This window comes from Bos javanicus, chromosome 7 (assembly GCF_032452875.1).
Source record: "Bos javanicus breed banteng chromosome 7, ARS-OSU_banteng_1.0, whole genome shotgun sequence".
NCBI lineage: Eukaryota > Metazoa > Chordata > Mammalia > Artiodactyla > Bovidae > Bos > Bos javanicus.
Window position 1 is genome coordinate 7,348,564 of NC_083874.1, and position 25,666 is coordinate 7,374,229.

The 25,666-nt window shown below is 41.0% G+C and overlaps 1 protein-coding gene across 1 annotated transcript; it reads right to left on the bottom strand.

Moving 5' to 3' along the window:
- Window positions 1-7,659: 7,659 nt before the first annotated feature.
- LOC133251787 (olfactory receptor 10H3-like) lies at window positions 7,660-25,248 on the bottom strand. Its single transcript, XM_061424579.1, has 2 exons — window positions 25,171-25,248; window positions 7,660-8,670 (listed from the first exon to the last, which is right to left on the bottom strand). Exons 1-2 carry the CDS (start codon window positions 25,246-25,248, stop codon window positions 7,660-7,662), a joined length of 1,089 nt encoding a protein of 362 aa, XP_061280563.1.
- Window positions 25,249-25,666: the final 418 nt, after the last annotated feature.

A 25,666-nucleotide genomic window follows, 5' to 3' on the forward strand; every position in this document is an offset into this window, starting at 1 on the left:
TATTTTGATTCCTTCTGTGGTTTGTTGGTTATTCAGAAGCATGTTGTTTAGCCTCCATATGATTGTATTTTTAATATTTTTTTTTCCTGTAGTCGACATCTAATCTTACCACATTGTGATCAGAAAAGATGCTTGGAATGATTTCAATTTTTTTTTTTTAATTTACCAAGGCTAGATTTATGGCCCTGGATGTGATCTATCCTGGAGAATGTTCCATGTGCACTTGAGAAAAAGGTGAAATTCTTTGTTTTGGGGTGAAATGTCCTAGGGATATCAATTAGGTTTAACTAGCCCATTGTATCATTTAAAGTTTGTGTTTCCTTGCTACTTTTCTGTTTAGTTGATTTATTTATAGGTGTGAGCGGGGTATTAAAATCTCCCACTTCTGATTTCTCCTTCATATTTGAATGAGATCCTTGCCGGGTATAGTAATCTGGGTTGTAAGCTTTTCTCTTTCATCACTTTAAGTGTGTCCTGCCATTCCCTTCTGGCTTGAAGAGTTTCTATTGAAAAATCAGCTGTTATCCTTATGGGGATCCCCTTGTGAGTTATTTGTTGTTTTTCCCTTGCTGCTTTTAATATTTGTTCTTTGTGTTTGATTTTCATTAATTTGATTAATATGTGTCTTGGGGTGTTTTGCCTTGGGTTTATCCTGTTTGGGACTCTCTGGGTTTCTTGGACTTAGGTAGCTATTTCCTCTCCCATTTTAGGGACATTTTCAACTATTATCTCCTCAAGTATTTTCTCATGGTCTTTCTTTTTGTCTTCTTCTTCTGGGACTCCTATGATTTGAATGTTGTGGCATTTGACATTGTCCCAGAGGTCTCTGAGGTTGTCCTCATTTCTTTATATTCTTTTTTCCTCTATGCTTCATTTATTTCCACCATTCTATCTTCTACCTCACTTATTCTATCTTCTGCCTCAGTTATTCTACTGTTGGTTCCCTCCAATGTGCTTTTGGTCTCAGTTATTGCATTATTAATTATATATTGACTCTTTTTTATTTCTTCTAGGTCCTTGTTAAATTTTTCTTGCATCTTCTCAATCCTTGGTCTCCAGACTATTTATTAGTAGCTCCATTTCGTTTTCAAGATTTTGGATCATTTTTGCTATAATTATTCTGAATTCTTTTTCAGGTAGACTCCCTATCTACTCCTCTTTTGTTTGGTTTGGTGGGCATTTATCATGTTCCTTTACCTGCTGAATATTTCTCTGCCTTTCCATCTTGTTTAGATTGCTGTGTTTAGGGTGGCCTTTCTGTATTCTGGAAGTTTGTGGTTCCTCTTTATTGTGGAGGTTCCTCCCTGTGGGGGGGTTGGACGAATGGCTTGTCAAGGTTTCCTGGTTAGGGAAGCTTGTGTCAGTGTTCTGATGGGTGAAGCTGGATCTCCTCTCTGTGGAGTGGAATGAAGTGTCCAGTAGTGAGTTTTGAGGTGTCTATAGGTTTGTGTGACTTTTGACCACCTGTATTTTAATGATCAGGGTTATGTTTCTGCATTATTGTAGAATTAGCTTGGTATGTCTTGCTCTGACACTTGTTGGCTCTTGAGTGGAGCTTGGTTTCAGTGTAGGTATGGAGGCTTTGGAATGAGCTCTTGTCGATTAATGTTCCCTGGAGTCAGGAGTTCTCTGCTGTTCTCAGGATTTTGATTTAAGCCTCCTGTCTCTGGCTTTCAGTCTTATTCTTACAGTAGCCTCAAGACTTCCACATCCATACAACACTGATAATAAAGCACCTAGGTTAATGGTGAAAAGATTCTCCACAGTGAAGGATGCCCAGAGAGGTTCACAGAGTTACATGGAGAAGAGAAGAGGGAGGAGGGAGATAGAGGTGACCAGGAGGAGAAGAGGGGGAATAAAAGGGGGGGAGAGCAATCTAGCTAGTAATCAGTTCCCCGTGTGCTCTCCATAGTCTGGAACACTTAGAGTGGTCCATGGAGTTACATAGAGGAAAGAAGAGGGAGGAAGGAGATAAAGGTGACCAGAAGGAGAAGAGGGGGAGTCAAAAGGAGAGACATAGATCTAGCCAGTAATCAGTTCCCTGAGTGTTCTCCACAGCCCAGAACACCCAAAGAGACTCACAGAGTTGGGTATAGAAGAGAAGGGGGAAGGAGGAGATAGAGGTGACCTGGGGGAGAAAAAGGAGAGTCAAAAGGGAGAGAGAACGATCAAGCCAGTAATCACACTCCTAAGTAAAAATGAGTGCTGAAGATTGGCTTCTTAAAGGTACAAAATTGATAAAAAATACCAAAAAGCAAACATTAAAAATCTACAGTAGAGGTTAGACTCTCAGAAATACAATATTAAAAAAAACTAAAATTATAAAATATATATATATGAAATCTGCTTTAAAATGGGATCTTTTTTTGCAAAGTAATAGTGTATAAAAATGAAAATTAATGGAGTAATAAAGAATTTTAAAATTTAAAAAAAATTAAAAATTAAAAGATGATGATAGTAAAAATATATCTAGGAATTTCTCTGGATTTGTTGAGGGCAGTGTGGGGTCAGTTCAGTTTCAAATAGTTTCTTGTTCCAGCTTATACTTCTTCTCAAGGTCTATAGGCCCCTTCCAATGTAGTCAATGCTAACTGATGCTGCTGCTGCTAAGTCGCTTCAGTCGTGTCGGACTCTGTGCGACCCCATAGATGGCAGCCCACCAGGCTCCTCTGTCCATGGGATTCTCCAGGCAAGAACACTAAAGTGGGTTGCCATTTCCTCCTCCAATGCATGAAAGTGAAAAGTCAAAGTGAAGTCACTCAGTCGTGTCCGAGTCTTAGCGACCCCATGGACTGCAGCCTACCAGGTTCCTCCATCCATGGGATTTGCCAGGCAAGAGTACTGGAGTGGAGTGCCATTGCCTTCTCCAACAACGCTAACTACAGGGTTTTAATCTTTTGCACCTGTCACTTCCAGATCAGCTCCCTCTTCTTTGTTTCTTTTGGATTCCTCTGTTTGCAAGTCTCTCCAATGTCTAATTTCTGCTTTGATACAAGGGGGTGAATGTGGTCACTTATTTAGGCTCACTCGTTCAGTTGTGCTGTGGGGAGGGAGGAACACTGCAAACAAATATCACTGGCATTTGTGGGGAGTGCTCGCATTGTCTCGGCCAAACTGGGTTTGCCCCTGCTCACGGCGTGTGTGCTTTCCTGGTCTACACTGCTCAGGCGCCAGATTGCTCTGCAGGGGAACTGTTTAAAGTGGGCCCTGCCTTGTGTGCACTTCCCAAGTCTAAGCCACTGAAGTTCAGGTTCTTGTGTACTCCACAAAGGCACAGAGTCGGTTGGGCCTGTGTTTTGTTCCCCTCCCAGGTCCGAGCAGCTTAGGCAACCAGGTGCTTGGCAAGCGCATTCTCCTTAGGTGCAGTGAGTCTTATCACCTCCCCGGTTCCAGCCCCTCGGTTTCCTGGGTGCGCAACAAGAGCGCCATCTCAGGTGTGCCGTGTGTCTCCTCTGGGAAGCTAATCTCTGATTGCAAACCTCCTGCTGCTTCTGCTAAATCGCTTTGGATGTCAATTGTCCAGGATCTCAGGAAGACTTGGTTAGCTACTGATGCTAGCCTGCTCACAGTTTGGTGGTGGATGCATCTCTGGAGCAGAGCTTGCCTCTCACCTTCTGACTCTGGCTGTCGCCCACCTGCCTCTCTGCCTCTGGTGGGGGGATGGGCCAGTTCACAGCCAGCCAGCTCTCCTCTGGTATTCACACAATCCTTTGTTCTGTGAGTGGCCTGGCAGTGCCTTAGAGCTTTTTGCGGGAAAGTTCTCTCTCTCTCTTTCTCTCTCTCTCTTTTTTTCTCTCAGGCTATCCCACAGTTTGAGAGAATAGCATTGAAAAATATACATTACCACATGTAAAATTGAACACCAGTGCGAGTTCGATGCAAGAAGCAGGGCACCCAAAGCCGGTGCTCTACTACAACCCAGAGGGATAAGGTGGGGAGGGAGGTGGGAGAGGGGTTCAGGATTTGGTGGAACACATGTATACCTGTGGCCAATTCATATTGATGTATAGCAAAAACCATCACAATATTGTGACTATCCTCCCTTCTCTCATAGCTCAGTTGGTAAAGAATCTGCCTGCAGTGCAGGAGACCTGGGTTCGATTCCTGAGTTGGGAAGATCCCCTGGAGAAGGAAATGGCAGTCCACTCCAGTATTCTTACCTGGACAACCCCATGGACAGAGAAGCCTGGTGGGCTACAGATCGTGGGGTCGCAAGAGTCAGACATGACTTAGCAACTAAACCACCACCACCATCCTCCAATTAAAATAAATTAATTAATTTTTAAAAAGGGAAAAAATTGTCAACCTCTCAAACTTTAATCAACCAAAAATATCATGCAACCATTTCAAATTTGGTTTCAACTTATTATTTTTAAGACAATTTTTTTCAGAGCCGTTTCCATTTCACAGCAAAATTGAGAGGAAAGCAGAGATTTCCCATATACCCTGTGCCCCCTCGCACATACACAGAGTCTCACATTATCAATTTCCTCTACCAGAGTGGTACATTTGTTGCAATAGATGAACCTAAGTTGACATAGTATCATCACCAAAGTCCATAATTTACATTATGTTTCACTTTCATTGTGTCTTCTATGGATTAACATATATAGTGAGATGTATCCATTGTTATAGTATCATGCAGAGTATTTTCACTGCTTTAAAAATCCTCTGTGTTCTGTCTAGTCATCCATCCCTCTCCCTTATCCTTTGGCAACCACTGGTCTTTTTATTGCCTCCACTGTTCAGCTTTTCCCACAGTATCATACAGTTGGAATCATATAGTTCATAGTCTTTTTAGATAGGCTTCTTTCACTTTGCAATGTGCAATAAAGGTTCCTCAAAGTCTTTTGATGGATTGATAGCTCAAATTTTTGGTGCTAAATAATATTCCATTGTCTTGGTGTTGTTGTTCAGTCACCAAGTCATCTCCAACTCTTTGCAACCCATGGACTGCAGCACCCCAGGCTTCCCTGTCCATCACCAACTCCCAGAGCCGATCAAACTCATGTCCATTGAGTCAGTGATGCCATCCAACCATCTCATCCTTTGTTGTCCCTTCTCCTCTTGCCCTCAATCTTTCCCAGAATCAGGATATTTTCTAAGGAGTCTGCTCTTGAATCAGGTGGCCAAAGTATTGGAGCTTCAGCTTCAGCATTGGTTCTTCCAATGAATATTCAGGACTGATTTCCTTCAGGATTGCTCAGCTTATTTATCTACTCGTCTATTGTAGGACATCTTGATTCTTTTAAGTTTTGGCAATTTCAAAGAAATATGCTATAAACATCGGTGTGCATATTTTTTTTGTAAACCTAAGTGTTCAACTCCTTTGGGTAAATACCAGGGAGTGTGTTTGATGGATTATATAGGAAGATTATGTTCTATTTTGTAGGACATTACCAAATTGTGGCTATACCATTTTGCATTCCTAGTAATGAATGAGAGTTTTTGTTGTTTCACATCCTTAAGAGCATTTAGTGTTGCCACTGTTGCAGATTTTAGTCATTCTAATAGGCAAGTGGTGGTAAAATGTATTTTTAAATGGATAACTAATTGCCCCAACAAGTTTTAAGAATAGTCTATGGTTTTGAAATTGGGTTATTCCATGACACTTATGCCATTCCATTATTTTACATGTCTGTTTCTGTACAATATTGCTTTTTAAAAATTATTTTAGCTTTCTAAATTAATTTTAGTGGTAGTAAAATATTTATAGTGTGGTATTTATATAACATTATAGTGACGATAGTTATAGTAGTTCATAATGACTAAGACTTAGTCACTACTCTGACTCTGGTAGTCATTTATGATTTTAATTATATAAGCAGATACACATGTAAGTCATTAATCCTCACAATAACCATATGAGCTAGGTACTTATGATATCTGCATTTCTCAAGTTTAGGAAACAGAACCTTAAAAAATTACATAGCCATGGTTCATAAAAAAGTTACATAGCCATAGCTACATTGACCATGAAGAAGTATATTTTTTCCTATGTATATCTCTCCTTTTTAAAAAAATTTATTTTTGTTGAGGTAACATGGATCTATAACATTATGTATGTTTCACGTGTACAGCGTTATATATCTACTCTGTGCACATTACAGTTACTATCCAAATTTTCTTTTCTGTTCATCTCCACACAGTTGACCTCTTTCCCCATTTTACCCTCATCTCTCCTTCCCCTCTGTGCTCATGTTTATTTTTGTTTGGTTTGTTCATTTATTGTGGTCTTTATTTCTTTGTTTTTTATATTGCACAAATGAGTGAAATTATGTGCTATTTGTCTTTAACCACCTGAGTTATTTCACTTAGCATAATATGCTCAAGATCCATCCATGCTGTCACAAGTGGCAAGGTTTCATATTTCTTATGGCTGAGTAGTGTTCCATTATGTATTAAGATATATCTCACATCTTCCTTATCCCATCGTTAAGTTGTTTCCACTTCTTGGCTATTGTAAAATATTCCATGATGAACATAGGGCTGCACACATCTTTTTGAATTAGTTTTTGTATTCTTTGTATAAATACCCCCAAAATGGAATAGCTGGATCATATAGTAGTCCAAGGCTTACTTTTTTTGAGGAATCTCCATATGGCCTCCCATGTTGGCTGCACCAATTTACATTTTCCACAATGTTCCCTTACCTCCACATCTTTGATAACATTTGTTTTCTCTTGGTAGAAGAACTTGAGCTCACTTCCTGTCCTGAAAACACTAAAATCCAACTGCTGCATAACCTGGACAAAAAAGACTAGAATCTGTTTTTCTGAGCCTCTTCTAAAATATGCAGAGGAAGGAGGCTCCCAAGCTCATTTTATGAGGCCACCATCACACTGAAATCAAAACCACAAAAAGAGAAAATTGTGGGTCAATATCACTGATGAAGATAGAGGCAGAAATCATCAACAAAATACTAGCAAATCAAATCCAACAACACATTGGAAGAATCAAGTGAGATTTATCCCAGAGATGCAAGGATTCTTCTATATACACAAAACAATCAACATGACACAACACATCAACAAACTGAAGAATGAAAATTATATGATCACCTCAAAAGATGCAGAAAAAGTTGTTGACAAAATTCAACACCCATTTATGATTAAAAATAAAACACTCTACAGAAAGTGGGCACAGAGGAAACCTCCTTAACTTAATAAAGGCTATATATGACAAACCCACAGCAAACATCATTCTTAACAGTCAGTAATTACTTTACATGTCAGTGTTTCATATATGGAAAAGACCCAGTCCTGGTGGTATTTCTTATTATCTTTAGGTAATTTTATTCATTTTCATTTTGGGGGATGGGGAATTAAAATCTACTTTTGCTAATCCATTCAAGGATAACAACCTGTATCAGGGTCCTGATACATGCATCTGGTGCTCCCCACTTGCTTATAGATAAATAGCACATTCTTAGGTATAGATAATGGGACAGAGTTCATTTCACTGGGAATAAATAAAAGATTATGATGAGACAGACTATGCAACAGGGGGAAACATTGGAGAAAAGTGAGTAGCTAGTATGCATCAAACTCCGATGGAGTGTGAGTATTTTACAGACCCAAATCATTACAAGAGTTCTATGGAGACAGATATTATTAAACCCCTCTCATCCATCACAGTTCCATACCACCAAACTGGCCATCAGAAGCTTAGGGGACAGAAAGTTCTGTGCAAATTTCTCTTTATGCCATTTTTCAGCTCCTTATTCCTGAGACTGAAAATGATGGGGCTAAGAAAGGGAGTAAAGACTGTATATATGGTGGTCATCAGAGTGTTATTGTCCATAGAATGGGGGCCTTTGAGCTTCAGATAGATGATGGAGGCAAAACCATAGTGCACGACCACTATGGTGAGGTGGGAGACACAGGTGGAGAAGGTCTTGTGCCGGCCCTCAGTGGAGGGGATCCTCAGGATGGCGGCCACGATGAAGACATAGGAGAGGAAGATGAGGAATAAGCAGCCCATCAGGGCTGTGACACAAACCAAGATTACAGCTATGGTGACAGAGGCTGTCTCCTTTCCACAGGCCAACTTCAAGAGGGAAAGCACATGGCAGACAAAATGGTGTATCTCCTTAGACCCACAGAAGGTGAGATGAAAAACTATCAATGTCACCATCAACCCCACAACTGAGCCACCAGCCCAGCACCAGGACACAAGACGGGCACAGTCACGGGTGCTCATGAGCACGTTGTAACGCAGGGGGTGGCAGATGGCCACATAGCGGTCATAGCCCATGATCATGAGCAGGAAGGAGTGGGTGTAGCCAAACGTGAAGGAGAAGAACATCTGGCTGGCACAGGCCACAAAGGTGATGGAGCGATGGGTGGAGACCATGTCCACCAACATTCGAGGGGTGACTGCAACAGTGAACAGGATCTCGGAGATGGAGAGGGCACACAGGAAGAGGTACATGGGGGTGTGGAGGCTGTGCTCCCTCCAGATGGTGCCCATGATGAGCAGGTTCCCCAGCAGTGTGAACAGGTACATCAGCAGGTACAGCAGGAAGAAGGTGGGCAGGAGCTGCTGAGGGAAGTTGGAGAAGCCGATGAGGATGAATTCAGACACTGTGCTGTTGTTCTGACCAGACGAGGATGCTGCATCTGGGGAGATCAGAAACAAGATGAAGGCCCAGTGGTTAAAACAGAGGCTCTAACATAGATTAAATGGCAATTGCAGAGCTCTATATGCTATATATTCAAGGGTTTCTCAGCAGTAAAGAATTCACTTGCAATGCAGGACATGCAGGTTCAATACCAGGGTTGAAGAAGATCCCCCCTGGAGAAGAAATGGCAACCCATTCCTGTATTCTTTCCTGGGAAATCCCATGGACAGAGGAACCTGGCAGGCTACTGTCCATGGGGTCAAAAGAGTGGGATATGACTTAATGACTAAACCACCATCCTAAATATTCATTTGCTTAGCTTGTCTGGGTCTTACAATCTTCATCAGTGAGATGGAATAAATCATAATACTTCTTACCATTTAGTAGTGTGATAAAGATAAAATGAGATCCTGTACACTAAATACTGAAGACATAGTTTGGCCTCTAAGTTTTTGTTAACAGTGATGAAAAGAAATAAAAGATTCAGGTTTGTAATTAAGACAGACATAGATGGTCAGGGTCATATTCTTTTGAATACTGTGCCTGTTGTCAAAAATATGTTTGGATCTTGGATTTATAAATTTTCACTGAGAGTCTTTGCCTTTAATTGAGTAACCAATTTATATTTATTTTAATACTATTTATTAGTACTCATTTCTGTCAATGTATCTCATATTTTGTATTTAGTCTTTTATAGGAACTGAAGAGAATGCTTGAAAATAAATAGATGGAAAAATATATGCTGGGCAAATTTGCACCAAAAGAATGATGAGGAAACAATCCTGAAAGCAAAAAAGAAAGAAGGAAAGAAAGAAATTTAATGAAACAATAATCATAATACTTCTGTTGAAAGAAAGTGAAAGTGAAGTCACCCAGTCATGTCCAACCCCATGGACTGTAGTCTACCAAGCTCCTCCTTCCATGGGATTCTCCAGGCAAGAATACTGGAGTAGGTTGCCATTTCCTTCTCCAGGAGCTCTCCCCAACCCAGGGATTGAACCCGGGTCTCCCACATTGTAGGCAGACACTTTACCATCTGAGCCACCTGGGAAGTCCCTATACCATATGCCAATAAAAGGAGCCAGGTTCCCTGAAGAAATAGCCCAGGGCATGGAAGCAAGCCTAGGACATCTCTGCAACAGTTCAATGGAACTTTCACTGAGCAATTGTTAATGTTAAAGGATGCTGGAACCAGATTGAAAATGTGTCCACTGGAATAGGTGAGCATCAGAAAGATTGATCATATGCAGAGGATGAAGGAACAAGCTAAATGAAACCATGAAGACACAATCAGAAAATCCAGAACCCGACATGTTCCATAGAACAATTGGTCTGGTCTCATGGGAATGGCAATCTACTTCAGTATTCTTGCCTGGTGGGCCACAGTACATGGGGTCACAAAGAGTCAGATACGACTGAGCGACTAACACCACTACTACACTACATCAATAAGCCAGGGTCATGAAATTCAAGGGACATAACAATCATATGCAATATAGGGTAGTAGATTAGATGCTAATTTACATAAGATATTTGTAAGTTTTATCACTTCATGGGAAATAGATGGGGAAACAGTGGAAACAGTGTCAGACTTTGTTTTTTGGGGCTCCAAAATCACTGCAGATGGTGATTACCGCCATGAAATTAAAAGACACTTACTCCTTGGAAGAAAAGTTATGACCAACCTAGATAGCATATTGAAAAGCAGAGACATTACTTTGCCAACAAAGGTTCGTCTAGTCAAGGCTATAGTTTTTCCTGTGGTCATGTATGGATGTGAGAGTTGGACTGTGAAGAAAGCTGAGTGCCGAAGAATTGATGCTTTTGAACTGTGGTATTGGAGAAGACTCTTGAGAGTCCCTTGGACTGCAAGGAGATCCAACCAGTCCATTCTGAAGGAAATCAGCCCTGGGATTTCTTTGGAAGGAATGATGCTAAAGCTGAAACTCCAGTACTTTGGCCACCTTATGCGAAGAGTTGACTCATTGGAAAAGACTCTGATGCTGGGAGGGATTGGGGGCAGGAGGAGAAGGGGACGACAGAGGATGAGATGGCTGGATGGCATCACTGACTCGATGGATGTGAGTCTGGGTGAACTCTGGGATTTTGGTGATGGACAGGGAGGCCTGGCGTGCTGCAATTCATGGGGTCTCAAAGAGTTGGACACGACTGAGTGACTGAACTGACTGAACTGAAGGAATTAGAGAAGACTTTTATTATGGCATGAATGAATGATGGGTTATGAATAATATCAAGGGATTATTCTTAATCTAGTTATCCATTTTTAACTGTGATGTTGTTGTAAAAAGGCTGTGAAGGAAAATATTACTAGTTTAAAAGCACACAGAAGTGGAAAATTTATGCACATAGAAAGTGTCAAAGGGGAATAGTTTATGAAAGGTAAAAGAACATTGTAGCAACCTGCATATATATAATTAACCTATATAATGATATACAGGTTGAATATTAGGAATAAATATTCAAAATAACTTTGGTGAAATAGCTATAAAGTCAATGCTAGATAGATTTTTAAATTAAAGTTGGAAATTTTAACAGAGTTCTAAAATGATATGCAATTTGGAAGTTATTAAATGAAATTGATAAGAGTGAAAGGACAGAGTGGAAAAGCTGTTTGGAAACTCAACATTAATAACACTAAGGTCATGGCATCCAGTCCCATCACTCATGGCAAAAGAAGGGGGAAAAGCAGAAGCAGTGACAGATTTTATTTTCTTGGGCTCCAAAATTACTGTGGACAGTGACTGTAGCCTTCACTTGCTACTTGAAAAGAAAGCTATGACAAACCTAGACAGTGTATTTAACAGCAGAGACATCCCTTTTCTGGCAAAAGTCCGTATAGTCAAAGCTATGATTTTTCCAGTAGTCATATATGAATGTGAAAGTTGAACCATAAAAAGAAGGCTGAGCGCTGAAAAATTGATGCTTTTGAATTGTGGTGTTGGAGAAGACTCTTTAGAGTCCCTTGGATTGCAAGGAGACCAAAACCATCAGTTCTAAAGAAAATCAACCTTCAGCACTCATTGGAAGGACTGTTGCAGAAGCTCCAATACTTTGGCCACCTGATGCCAACAGCCGACTCATTGGAAAATACCCTCATGCTGGGAAAGATTGAAGGCAAAAGGAGAAGGGGGCTGCAGAGGGTGAGATGGTTAGATAGCATCACCAACTCTGTGGACATGAATCTGAGCTAACACTGGGAGATAATGGAGGACAGAGGAGCCTGGAGTGTTGCAGTCTATGGAGTCACAAAGAGTCAGACACAACTTAGTGAGTGAACAGCAACAACAATTCCAATGGATTAATAACATTCAGATGTTAGCTCCTGGACATAGGAGGGCTGTGTACTAAGTGAGATTAAATATTTCTTTCATGCACATAGAGGACTTTAACAAAAATTTTCCTATCAGAGCTATCAGAGTCCCTTGGACAGCAAGGAAATCAAACCAGTCGATACTAAAGGAAATCAGTCCTGAATATTCATTGGAAGGACTAATGCTGAAGCTGAAGCTCCAATACTTTGGTCCCCTGATGCGAAGAACTGACTCCCTGGGAAAGACCCTGATGCTGGGAAGATTGAAGGCAGGAGGAGAAGAGGATGACAGAGGATGTGATGGTTGGATGGCATCACCAACTCGACGGACATGAGTTTGAGCAAGCTCTGGGAGTTGGTGATGGTCAGGGAAGCTTGTCGTGGTGCAGTCCGTGGGGTTGCAAAGAGTCGGACATGGCTGAGTGACTGAACTGACTGACCTTGTTTAGGACATAGAGAAATCCTCCATCTATTTCAAAGTACAAATAATATGTAGATTATAATATACTAAAATTGGAAATCAATAAAGAAAGGATAGCCTTCCAAATTCCATGAGTTAGATTTATTAAGCAATCTTTTGTGTCAATATTAAATTGATGAATAAATATTTACAAAGATAATTTAAGTATCAAACGTCAAAGTTTTAAGCTAAAAGAGTACTACAATGGGAATGCACATTTTAAAATGTATTGAGAAGAAACATTATCCAGAAAATCATACTTAGTACAACCCACATTGGGTGATAGATTAACAAGATAAAGCCAAGAAGAAAATGCCAATGAAAAAGCATAAAATTAAAATTGGAAATAACTATAGAAATAATGGATATCTTAAAATGAATGAAGTAGTAATAAAATATAAGAAATGGCTTGAATTCTCAGAGACACATAAATTGCAAAACTAATATGAGAAAGAAATAGAAACCATTTCAAAAAAGTTTTAAAGAAGTTGAAATGGTTAGAGACCTTCCCTTCCTACAATTCATTAGACACAGTGAGTTTACAAGTGAGTGCTCATAAACCTTTAAGGAACAACTGATTAAATCTTATACATGCTTTTCACATAAAAGGGGAAAAAAGGGAAAAATCTGAAATCTGCTAAGCTGATTTCATCATTCTAAATTCTAAAACCAGGTAAACTGTTGTAAGAAACAATTATGGGCCCACTTTACCTATCCAAGCAAATTTTAAAATCCACTGTAGGATGTCACCTAATCAAATAAAATGATGTACAAAAATTAGTAAATTATGGTCAAGTGGTGTTGGTTTATCCCATGAATGGCAAGATGGTGCAGCATCATGTGATTTAGCACATAAATAAACTAAAAGAGAAAAATGATAGAATTCTTTTTATCAATGGAGGTGTACATTTTCTAATATTCAACTCCAATTATGATTTTTTAAATTTGTATATTATTGATGTAACACTGCATGAGTTTTAGGTTACAACACAACGTTTTGATATGGGTGTCGACTCATGATTTTTTTTGCAAACTTTTTTACAACGTGAAATTGAAGGGGACTTAGCTAGATAAAGAATACACACTAGAAAACAAACAAATAGTATATAAGTGGGACTTTAACATGCACTATTTTATAATCAGAAAGAAGGCAAGGCTACTCACTGTTTCTGCTGTTCTTTGCCATGGAATTGAAAGTCATGAATGGTGCTACAAGGAAAGAAAAAGAAAGAAGATACATAAGGATAGGAAGGGATGTGACCTGATCATCTATCCAGAAAAGATAAAAGAATCAAGATGTAATATGTTAGAACATAAGAGGGCAGAATGCTACAAAAAGAAAGATCAACTTCAAAAAAATATAGTATGTATCAAAGTATTACACCAGCAGTAGTCATTCAAAATATAGAATTTAAGTTAAAATTAAGATAAACTCTCAGTAGTAACACAAACTGTAAACAACCATTTTTGGTCTCAGGATCCTTTTACAGTCAAACACTACTGAGGTCCTTAAAGGGCTTTTGTTTGGGTGAGTTGTAACTATCAATTTTTATCACACCAGAAACTAAAACAGACAATCTTTAAAAGTATTTAGCTATTAGTAAATTTAAAAGAACAATAATAAACTTGATACATGTTAATATTAACAACATATGTATACAAGAGTAACTATATTTTCAAAGACATTTATTGAGAAGAGTGGCCTGGCTTTACACTCTGGCAAATATACCTAAGGCCTACCTTGTAGGACACAGGTTGATGCTCACATCTGCTTCTTTTATTTAGTCTGTGGTTATATACTGTTCTGGGCTCCACAGGGGGCGCTAGTGGTAAGGAAACTGCCTACCAATGTAGGAGACATGAGACACTGGTTCCATCCCTGGATGGGGAAGATCCCCTAGAGGAGAAAATGGCAACCCACTCTAGTATTCTTGCCTTGGAGAGAGGAGTCTGGAAGGCTACAGTCCACAGGTTCACACAACAGAGTCAGACACGACTGAAGCTACCTAGCATGCTCTAATATACTGCTTTAATTAGAGTGTATGATGAAAACACAACCTCACATGTAATTGGAAAAGTTAGGACTTGATGGATCCCCCAAATGAGTTTCCAGGATTCCCAGGGTTCCTCACACCACGTTGAAAAACTCTCTTATTATATAGAAATTAGCCAAAAACATACAATACTGCCAAAGACAATTTAATCATTAATAAAATTAGAACATGATTTGAATACTTGAAAACAGTCTACACCCTGTTGATGAGTTGAGCTAATTTTAATGAAATCAATTCTTCACCAAATGCTATCATCAACACAATTGCAGTTACAATTCCAGGAACTGACTGTGAACCTGCTAAAACTAACCTAAAATTCCTTCTTAAAATAGTTATAAAACTATACCCCTTAAAATTAGTACAAAACTTATGAAAGTGGAGTAAATAGGAGAGGTATGCCTTCCTGGGATACTGAGACACGTTATACAGTCATAGTCATTTTTTAAAGTATGAATTAAATTGTAAACATCAATTAACTTGAATCTATATCTCAGAAAATACCCCTTTATTATTAAAACTCTAATGTATGATAAGGTCAAACCACATATCAAAGGGAAAAGATATGATTGTTTAGTATTTTCCACTAGGAAAATTGTTCATTTTAGGAAGCAAAGTAAACTTCAATTTCTGCCCAAGAACAAATGCAAAGTAGAATCTAGATATATTCAAAACATAATATGTAGTATCAACTATAAAGTCAATAAGAGAGAGGGCAAAAGAATTGGTTTGTTAATTTTCAAAGGCACAAATGTTAAGAATATATTTTTAAAAGATATGAAAATGTCAACATTAAGGATTTTTATTCAAAGGAAATCCTGGATAAAGTTATCAGGCAGATGGAACATTGGGAAAAACAATCTGCACTGTGTAAAACTGATAAAGGAAAACTATTTAGAAAAATGGACAGAAAGTAGGAATCTCAGTACAGATATGGGCAGAAAGAATTACCCAGGCAAATATAAAGATGCTCAGTTAAAAAAAAAAAAAAAGGTGGAGAAGAGACAGAGAGAGGAATGGAATTTTGCTGAATAACTATTCAGTTTGCCAAATTAGAAAATGCTGTATTCATTGGATTATGGGGAGAAAGGAATCCTCCTGCAATGCTGATAAGAATGTAGAATGATGAAAATTCAGAATATATACGCTCTGTTACTGTTTAATCATTCAGTCATGTCTGAGTCTTTATGACCCCATGGACTGTAGCCCGCCAGGCTCCTCTGTCTATGAGATTTCCCAAGCAAGAATACTGGAGTGGGTTGCCATGCCCTCCTCCAGGAGCCCAGGTAATTTTTCCCTTAGTAATCTCAGTGTATGAAAAGGCAAAAAAATAGGACACTGAAAGACAAACTCCCCAGGCCAGTAGGTGCCCAATATGCTACTAGAGATCAGTGGAAAAATAACTCCAGAAGGAATGAAGAGGCAGAGCCAAAATAAAAACAACACCCAGTTGTGTATGTGACTGGCAATGGAAGTAAAGTCTGATGCTGTAAAGAGTAATATTGCATAGGAACCTGGAATGTTAGGTCCATGAATCAAGGCAAATTGGAAGTGGTCAAAAAGGAGATGGCAAGAGTGAACATCGATGTTTTAGGAATCAGCAAACTAAAATGGACTAGAATGGGTGAATTTAACTCAGATGACCATTATATCTACTACTGTGGGCAAGAATTCCTCAGAAGAAATGGAGTAGCCATCGTAGTCAACAAAAGAGTCTGAAATGCAGAACTTGGAGGCAACCTCAAAAATGACACAATGATCTCTGTTTGTTTCCAAGGCAAACCATTCAATATCACAATAATCCAAGTCTATGCCCTGACCACTAATGCTGAAAAAGCTGAAGTTGAGGGGTTCTATGAAGACCTACAAGACCTTCTAGTTCCAGATCCCTGTAAAAAAAAAAAAAAAAAAAAAAAAAAAACACGTCCTTTTCATTATAGGGGACTGGAATGCAAAAATAGGAAGTCAAGAAATACCTGGAGTAACAGGCAATTTGGCCTTGGAGTACAGAATGAAGCAAGGCAAAGGCTAATAGAGTTTTGCCAAGAGAATGCACTGGTCATAGCAAACACCCTCTTCCAACAGCACAAGAGAAGACTCTACACATGGACATCACCAGAAATCAGATTGAGTATATTCTTTGCAGCCAAACATGGAGAAGCTCTATACAGTCAGCCAAAACAAGAGTGGGAGCTGACTGTGTGACTCAGATCATGAACTCCTTATTGCCAAATTCAGACTTGAATTGAAGAAAGTAGGGAAAACCACTAGACCATTCAGGTATGACCTAAATCATATTCCTTACTATTATACAGTGGAAGTGACAAATAGATTCAAGGGGTTAGATCTGATAGACAGAGTGCCTGAAGAACTATGGACAGAGGTTCATGACATTGTACAGGAGGCAATGATCAAGACCATCCCCCCCAAAAAAGAAATGCAAAACCGCATAATGGTTGTCTGAGGAGGCCTTACCAATAGCTGTGTAAAGAAGAGAAGTGAAAGGCAAAGGAGAAAAGGAAAGATATACCCATCTGAAAGCAGAGTTTCAAAGAATAGCAAGGAGAGATAAGAAAGCCTTCCTCAGTGATCAGTGCAAAGAAATAGAGGAAAACAATAGAATGGGAAAGACTAGAGATCTCTTCCATCCAGTCCTATCACTTCATGGCAAATAGATAGGGAAACAGTGGAAACACTGGTTGACTTTATTTTGGGGGGCTCCAAAATCACTTCAGATGGTGACTGCAGCCATGAAATAAAAAGACGCTTACTCCTTAGAAAGAAAGTTATGACCAACCTAGACAGCATATTAAAAAGCAGAGACATTACTCTGCCAGCAAAGGTCTGTCTAGTCAAGGCTTTGGTTTTTCCAGTAGTCATGTATGGATGTGAGAGTTGGACTATAAAAAGAGCTGAGTGCAGAAGAATTGATGCTTTTAAATTGTGGTGTTGGAGAAGACTCTTGAGAGTTCCTTGGACAGCAAGGAGATCCAACCAATCCATCCTAAAGGAAATCAGTCCTGAATATTCACTGGAAGGACTGATGCTGAAGCTGAAACTCTTAGTACTTTGGCCACCAGATGCAAAGAGCTGACTCATTTGAAAAGACTCTGATGCTGGGAAAGATTGAAGGCGAGAGGAGAAGGGGATGACAGAGTATGAGATGGTTGGATGGTATCACCGACTCAATGGACATGAGTTTAAGCAAGCTCCAGGAGTTGGCAATGGACAGGGAAGCCTGTCGTGCTGCCGTCCATGTGGTCGCAAAGAGTTGGGCATGACTGAGTGACTGAACTGAACTGAATCTCACTAGGGCTTTGCCTCTAAGTATTATTGACTGTAGGAGTCAACCTGGACACAGAATCACCAGGACAATGAGAAACTTGTTTGGAGTGAGGATTGTCTTTGGAGTGAGGAAGACTATAGTTTAACTGGAAAAGGAAAGCAACAATGCACCCACTCAGAAAACAAGACTCTAACATTAACATCTTTCTGTGCTTCATTTCTCCCTCAAGCATTCATGTCCCCACTGAGTAGTTCTGGATTTTTCTGTCTCCTCTCCATCCATATGGCTCCATCTCCTTCTCCTGGACTACAGCTCCAGGTTCCACCCATGCCTCCTGCTCTGTTCCCACTCCTCTGGCTTTCAGAGAAAAATTTTGAAACGTACACAAGATATGCAGTCATCAGACCCAGGGTTCAAACTCCAGGAACATTCTAGTGCTGAGCCACCCTGCCACAATGGAAAATGAGCGTACGCAGAGGACTCATTCAGAGATCCATGAGGATTCACATAAGGGCTTAGGGTTTACCAAATAAATGTAGTTATCACTGACTTTGAGATTGAATTTCTGGTCTGGTTTGCTGTCATCCTTCTGTACCTAATGGTACCGATTGGCCCCATTTTAAATGTATGGTCTCTGAGCCCCATGGAGCACTTAGAACCTCACTTAATCACACAATGCAGTCCCTCCAGGAGTCTGATTGAACCCCCACTCTCTTCTCCAACTCTATATCATTGCTATAGTTCACCTTCCCATTTCCCACTTGGTGGAAAGGCCATGATTCCTGAGGCTGGGGCTCTCCCAACTCCTATGACAGGTGAACTGAATTCTGTGTCTCTGGTATCATGGAGGAGGCCTCACACAGAGATGCTGAGCACACATCACACACAAATCACATGAAAGCACCCAGCTCATACCTCTGTCTCCCCTAGAGCCTCCTTTCCAGATTAGCAGGGGCCACTTTGGGCCAGACTGCGATAGAGCAGCAGATAAGACATACACAGAACAAGGTTTCTCAGCTTCAGTACTCGTGATATTTGGAACTAGATTATTCCTTGGCTGTCCTTTTCACTGCTTTAATGTTCAGCAGAAACCTTAGGTTCAACCAACCAGATGCCATTGGCATCCGCTTCTCAACATATATTTTGAACAACCAAAAAAATTCCTGGTATGTCCAAACGTCCACTGTCAGGTAGAATCACCCTGGGCTGAAAATCACTGACCTAAAAGCCACAAAGGGCACCTAGGTTAGGCAAGAACTCGGGATACAGATGGGCAAACCGAGAAGATCCCCAACAGCCTCCCAGAAAATAAGATCCTCTCTTATGACCCTTCTTCCCAGCCCTGACCTCATGCCCAGGCTAGGTAGCACCACCCACATCTGTAGGATTCTTCCTTCCTACCCTCTCCCTGATGATCCCCCTTTGCCTGGGCTGCCTCTCCCAAGAAATGCCAGCAGAGGAGGACAGAAGAAGGTCTCCTTGTTGCTGTCAGCAGCATCCACAGGCAGGCATGCAGTCAGATCTAAGGGGTCCTGGAACTAATAGGGTGCTTTATCCTTGCTGCAGGTTCCAACAGGCTGTTCCCAAGAGTTTCTCCAAGAACCAACCTGAAACAGCAGTCCTCTGGGTCTGGAGAGGCCAAGAGGGACCTCAGGGGGTCTGCTGGGATCTTCAGTCTCTACCTGCTCTTCCAACTATCCACACAAAACAGGATTCCCTGTTGCCTCTCTCTGCCCAGAGAAGCTGCAGTCCCTACCGAGGGCTGAGGTGCACCTTGTCTTGGGAGAGACAAGACTGGACACAGATGCCCAAACCCGTCAGGGTCAAGTCAGAGAGAAGGCAGGAGAAAAGGAGCACAGAATGAGAACCTAGGGCTATGCTCCCTTGTGTAAGAGCAGTTGGAAGGCTTCCCAGAATAAGGGTGATTTGGAGAATGGTTTCTCTGGAGTATTATAAGTGCTCAGCGTCTTCTAACCAAGCTGGAAAGCCTTACCTCTCTTCTCAATCAAGTTCTATCCAAACCATCTTGCCCTGTTGATCTAAAGCAGAAAATGTGACATTAGCATATGCCTCCCTTTGATAAAATATAAATATTTGATTTTTTGGTATTTGTCTCTCATTCCTCGTTTGTCTCTCACTCAGCCTATAAAACTCCTAGTATCTTAGGATTGGGGCTTCCCAGGTGGCGCTAGCGGTAAAGAACCCACCTGCCAATGCAGGAAATGTAAGAGACATGGGTTTGATCCCTGGGTTGGGAAGATCCCCTGGAAGAGAACATGGCAACCCACTCCAGTATTCCTGCTTGGAGAAGTCCATGGGCAGAGGAGCCTGGCTCCTTTGGCTACAGTCCATAAGGTCGCAAAGAGTCAGACACAACTGAAGTGACTTAACACACACACACACATCTTAGGATTGGTAAAAGTGTCTTTTTTATGCTGAGAGAACTGGAGGCTAGGGGTCTAGATAACTTCAGGGTGGGGGCTGGTCTCCAGAAAGATTAAGCATGATAAGCGGGTGAAGCTGTCAGCCCCACCCATTAGACATCCAGTGAGAGGAGAGGGGCTCTAGATTAAGGTAAGCACCAATGACCAATGATTTAATTAATCATAGCTCTGTGATGAAGCCTTTATAAATGCTCCCTGAACAACAGAATTGGGAGAGTTTCTAAGTTGGTGGTGCTGGTATAGTGATGTATCCAGAGAGGGGTGGAAGTTCCTTATACCTTCCCCCAAACCTTGCCCTATGCATCCCTTCTATTGGGCTGTTTCTGAGTCATATCTTTTATAATAAAAAATACATGAACCATAAATTTCCAGATGTTCAAGCTGGTTTTAGAAAAGGCAGAGGAACCAGAGATCAAATTGCCAACATCCGCTGGATCATCAAAAAAGCAAGAGAGTTCCAGAAAAACATCTATTTCTGCTTTATCGACTATGCCAAAGCCTTTGACTATGTGGATCACAATAAACTGTGGAAAATTCTGAAAGGGATGGGAATACCAGACCCCCTGACCTACCTCTTGAGAAATCTGTATGCAGATCAGGAAGCAACAGTTAGAACTGGACATGGAACAATGAACTGGTTCCAAATAGGAAAAGGAGTACATTAAGGCATTACTTTGCCAACAAAGGTCCATCTAGTCAAGGCTATGGTTTTTCCAGTGGTCATGTATGGATGTGAGAGTTGGACTGTGAAGAAAGCTGAGCGCCCAAGAATTGATGCTTTTGAACTGTGGTGTTGGAGAAGACTCTTGAGAGTCCCTTGGACTGCAAGGAGATCCAACCAGTTCATTCTGAAGGAGATCAGCCCTGGGCTTTCTTTGGAAGGAATGATGCTAAAGCTGAAACTCCAGTACTTTGGCCACCTCATGCGAAGAGTTGACTCATTGGAAAACACTCTGATGCTTGGAGGGATTGGGGCCAGGAGGAGAAGGGGACAACAGAGGATGAGATGACTGAATGGCATCGCCAACTCGATGGACATGAGTTTGAGTAAACTCTGGGAGTTGGTGATGGACAAGGAGGCCTGGCGTGGTGCTATTCATGGGGTCGCAAAGAGTTGGACATGACTGAGCAACTGAACTGAACTGAACTGAAGGCTGTATATTGTCACCCTGCTTATTTAACTTATATGCAGAGTACATCATGAGAAACGCTGGGTTGGAGGAAGCACAAGCTGGAATCAAGATTGCTGGAAGAAACATCAATAACCTCAGATATGCAGATGACACCAGCCTTATAGCAGAAGGTGAAGAAGAACTAAAGAACCTCTTGATGAAAGTGAAAGAGGAGAGTGAAAAAGTTGGCTTAAAGCTCAACATTCACAAAACGAAGATCATGGCATCTGGTCCCATCACTTCACGGCAAATAGATGGAGAAACAGTGGAAACAGTGGCAGACTCTTTTGGGGGGCTCCAAAATCATTGAAGATGGTGACTGCAGTGAAATAAAAAGACACTTACTCCTTGGAAGAAAAGTTGTGAACAACTTAAACAGCATATTAAAAAGCAGAGACATTACTTTGCCAACAAAGGTCCGTCTAGTCAAGGCTATGGTTTTTCCAGTAGCCATGTATGGATGTGAGTGTTGGACTATAAAAAAAGCTGAGCACCAAAGAATTGATGTTTTTGAACTGTGGTGTTGGAGAAGACTCTTGAGAGTCCCTTGGACTGTAAGGAGATCCAACCAGTCCATCCTAAAAGAAATCAGTACTGAATGTTCATTGGAAGGGCTGATGTTGAAGCTGAAACTCCAATACTTTGGCCACCTGATGTGAAGATCTGACTCATTAGCCTCCAATTAAAATAAATAAATTTACTTAAAAAAAAGGAAAATAAAAGACCCTGATGCTGGGAAAGATTTAAGGCGAGAGGAGAAGGGGATGACAGAGGATGAGATGGTTGGATGGCATCGCCAACTCTATGGACATGAGTTTGAGTAAACTCCAGGCATTGGTGATGGACAGAGAGGCCTGGTGTGCTGCAGTCCATGGGGTCGCAAAGAGTTGGACACGACTGAGAGACTGAACTGAACTGAACTGAATAGCAATCAAAGCACTTGCCTGAGTTCCATGAGTCATTCTATCAAAGTGTGGAACCTGAAAAAGGGGTGTGTTGTGGAAAGTTCCAACTTTTTGGCCAGTTCGAATGGAAGTGTGAGTCCCACAGGCACCCAGTACTTGCAACTGATGTCTGAAGTGGGGACAGTTTTGTGGGCTTGGGCCCATCACCTCTGAAGCCTGGCAGTAACTCCAGGTAACTGGTGTCAGAATTGAATTGAATTGTAGGACACTGAGTTAATGTCCAGAGTTGGAGATCTATCCTTTATATGGAAAGAAGCCACAGAGTTGGTGTCATAAGTGTTATGAGTAAAAACAATTGACTCCTTTCTCCTTCTGTCTTGTCAGCAACACTGTCCACTTCACTCCTGTTCAGTTCAGTTCAGTTGCTCAGTCGTGTCCGAGTCTTTGGGACCCCATGAATCCCAGCATGCCAGGCCTCCCTGTCCATCACCATCTCCCAATGTTCACCCAAACTCATGTCCATCGAGTCGGCGATGCCATCCAGCCATCTCATCCTCTGTCGTCTCCTTCTCCTCATGCCCCCAATCCCTCCCAGCATCAGAGTCTTTTCCAATGAGTCAACTCTTTGCATGAGGTGGCCAAAGTATTGGAGTTTCAGCTTCAGCATCAGTCCATCTAATGAATATTAAGGACTGATTTCCTTTAGGATGGACTGGTTGGATCCCCTTGCAGTCCAAGGGACTCTCAAGAGTCTTCTCCAACACCACAGTTCAAAAGCATCAATTCTTCGGTGCTCAGCTTTCTTCACAGTCCAACTCTCACATCCATACATGACCACTGGAAAAACCATAGCCTTGACTAGATGGAACTTTGTTGGCAAAGTAACATCTCTGCTTTTTAATATGCTTTCTAGGTTGGTCATAACTTTCCTTCCAAGGAGTAAGCATCTTTTGATTTCATGGCTGCAATCACCATCTGCATATTTTGGAGCCCAGAAAAATAAAGTCTGACACTGTTTCCACCATTTCCCCATCTATTTCCCATGAAGTAATGGGACCAGATGCCATAATCTTCGTTTTCTGAATGTTGAGCTTTAAGCCAACTTTCTCACTCTCCACTTTCACTTTCATCAAGAGGCTTTTGAGTTCCTCTTCACTTTCTGCCATAAGGCTGGTGTCATCTGCATATCTGAGGTTATTGATATTTCTCCTGGCAATCTTGATTCCAGCTTGTGTTTCCTCCAGCCCAGCGTTTCTCATGATGTACTCTGCATATAATTTAAATAAGCAGGGTGACAATATACAGCCTTGACATACTCCTTTTCCTATTTGGAACCAGTCTGTTGTTCCATGTCCAGTTCTAACTGTTGCTTCCTGACCTGCATATAGATTTCTCAAGAGGCAGGCCAGGTAGTGTGGTATTCCCATCTCCTTCAGAATTTTCCACAGTTTATTGTGATCCACACAGTCAAAGGCTTTGGCCTAGTCAATAAAGCAGAAATAGATGCTTTTCTGGAACTCTCTTGCTTTTTCGATGATCCATCGGATGTTGGCAATTTGATCTCTGGTTCCTCTGCCTCTTCTAAAACCAGCTTGAACATCTAGAAGTTCACAGTTCAAGTATTGCTGAAGCCTGGCTTGGAGAATTATGAGCATTATTTTACTAGCGTGTGAGATGAGTGCAATTGTGCAGTAGTTTGAGCATTCTTTGGCATTGCCTTTCTTTGGGATTGGAATGAAAACTGACCTTTTCCAGGCCTGTGGCCACTGCTGAGTTTCCTAAATTTGTTGGCATATCGAATGCAGCACTTTCACAGCATCATCTTTCAGGATTTGAAATAGCTCAACTGGAATTCCATCACCTCCACTAGCTTTGTTTGTAGTGATGCTTTCTAAGGCCCACTTGAATTCACATTCCAGGATGTCTGGCTCAAGGTGAGTGATCACGCTATCATGATTATCTGGGTCATGAAGATCTTTTTTGTATAGCTCTTCTATGTAGTCTTGCCACCTCTTCTTAATATCTTCTGCTTCTGTTAGGTCCATACCATTTCTGTCCTTTATCGAGCCCATCTTTGCATGAAATGTTCCCTTGGTATCTCTAATTTTCTTGAAGAGATCTCTAGTCTTTCCCATTCTGTTGTTTTCCTCTATTTCTTTGCATTGATCACTGAGGAAGGCTTTCTTATCTCTCCTTGCTATTCTTTGGAACTCTGCATTCAGATGCTTATATCTTTCTTTTTCTCCTTTGCTCTTCACTTCTCTTCTTTTCACAGTTATTTGTAAGGCCTCCCCAGACAGCCATTGCTTTTTTGCATTTCTTTTCCATGGGGATGGTCTTGATCCCTGTCTCCTGTACAATGTCACGAACCTCCGTCCATATTTCATCAGGCACTCTATAATCAGCTTAAAATCTGGCTATTCAACTCAGTCCAGAGTGCCTACACATATCTGCCCTCGCTTCTCCCCATCTCTTCCTAGGTCTCACCACACCCAGCCTACTCCCCATCACAGCATCCACAAACAGCTTTCTACAACAAGAATCTAATGATGCTGCTTGTGCTTGAAACCAACTCTGTGGTATCACTGCTTTGGAAAGTTGATTGGCAGCATCTATTCCAGGTGAACATAGATCTCTGCTGTGATTCAGCAATTACACACCTAGGTGCAGACCCAGTGGAGCACAAATAAGCATTATTTACTAAAGGACATGTACTAGTTATTCACAGGAATGTCATTTATAGGATCCCTAAAGTGGAAACAACCCAAATGCCTATGAATATGTTCATATCATGGAATATCTTATAAACTTTTTGTAAGTGTATTTAAAATATTTATGGTACCCCCATTGCCCTTAGAACAAACTTCAAATGGCCCTCATAGTCTTGCCTACTCTTACCCTTCCCACCTCTATGCCTTCATATTCCAGAAACCCCTGAACCACATCTAATTCTCCAGGGCTCACCACACACACCATTGTCCCTGAATGCACCATGATTTTGTCACCTTGATATTTTGCACTTTTCTGTCCCCTCTATGTAGAAATCCCTGATCCTATTTCCTGCCTCACCTGCATCACATCTACTTACCCTCCGGGTCTCATTTTAGACATCATTCCTCTCTAGCAGTTTTCTTTAAGCCCCAGGCTGGTCTTTGATTGACACTCAGCTCCCGCAGACCCTTAGGATTTCCTCATCACACCTCAGACCCCTCTGTTTTGTCATCTTTGGTTACATGACAGCTTCCCCACTGGACCCTAAGAAACAGGGAACAGATCACCTCTGTCTTTGACCACTGCTGTGCACCATAATTCTTTCTATTTCAGCATTGGGCTCATGATACAAGATATCCGTACAGATGAGCATCAGTTGATTTATTTAGAGAAAGAACCTGAT

Excerpts from the sequence above, each read along its gene's own strand:
- LOC133251787 (XM_061424579.1), bottom strand. The coding sequence starts at position 25,248 with ATGGTGTGTGTGGTGAGCCCTGGAGAATTAGATGTGGTTCAGGGGTTT. Across the intron at positions 8,671-25,170 it reads AAGGCATAGAGGTGGGAAGG|AGCCTCTGTTTTAACCACTG; the intron begins GTAAGAGTAGGC and ends AATCTATGTTAG.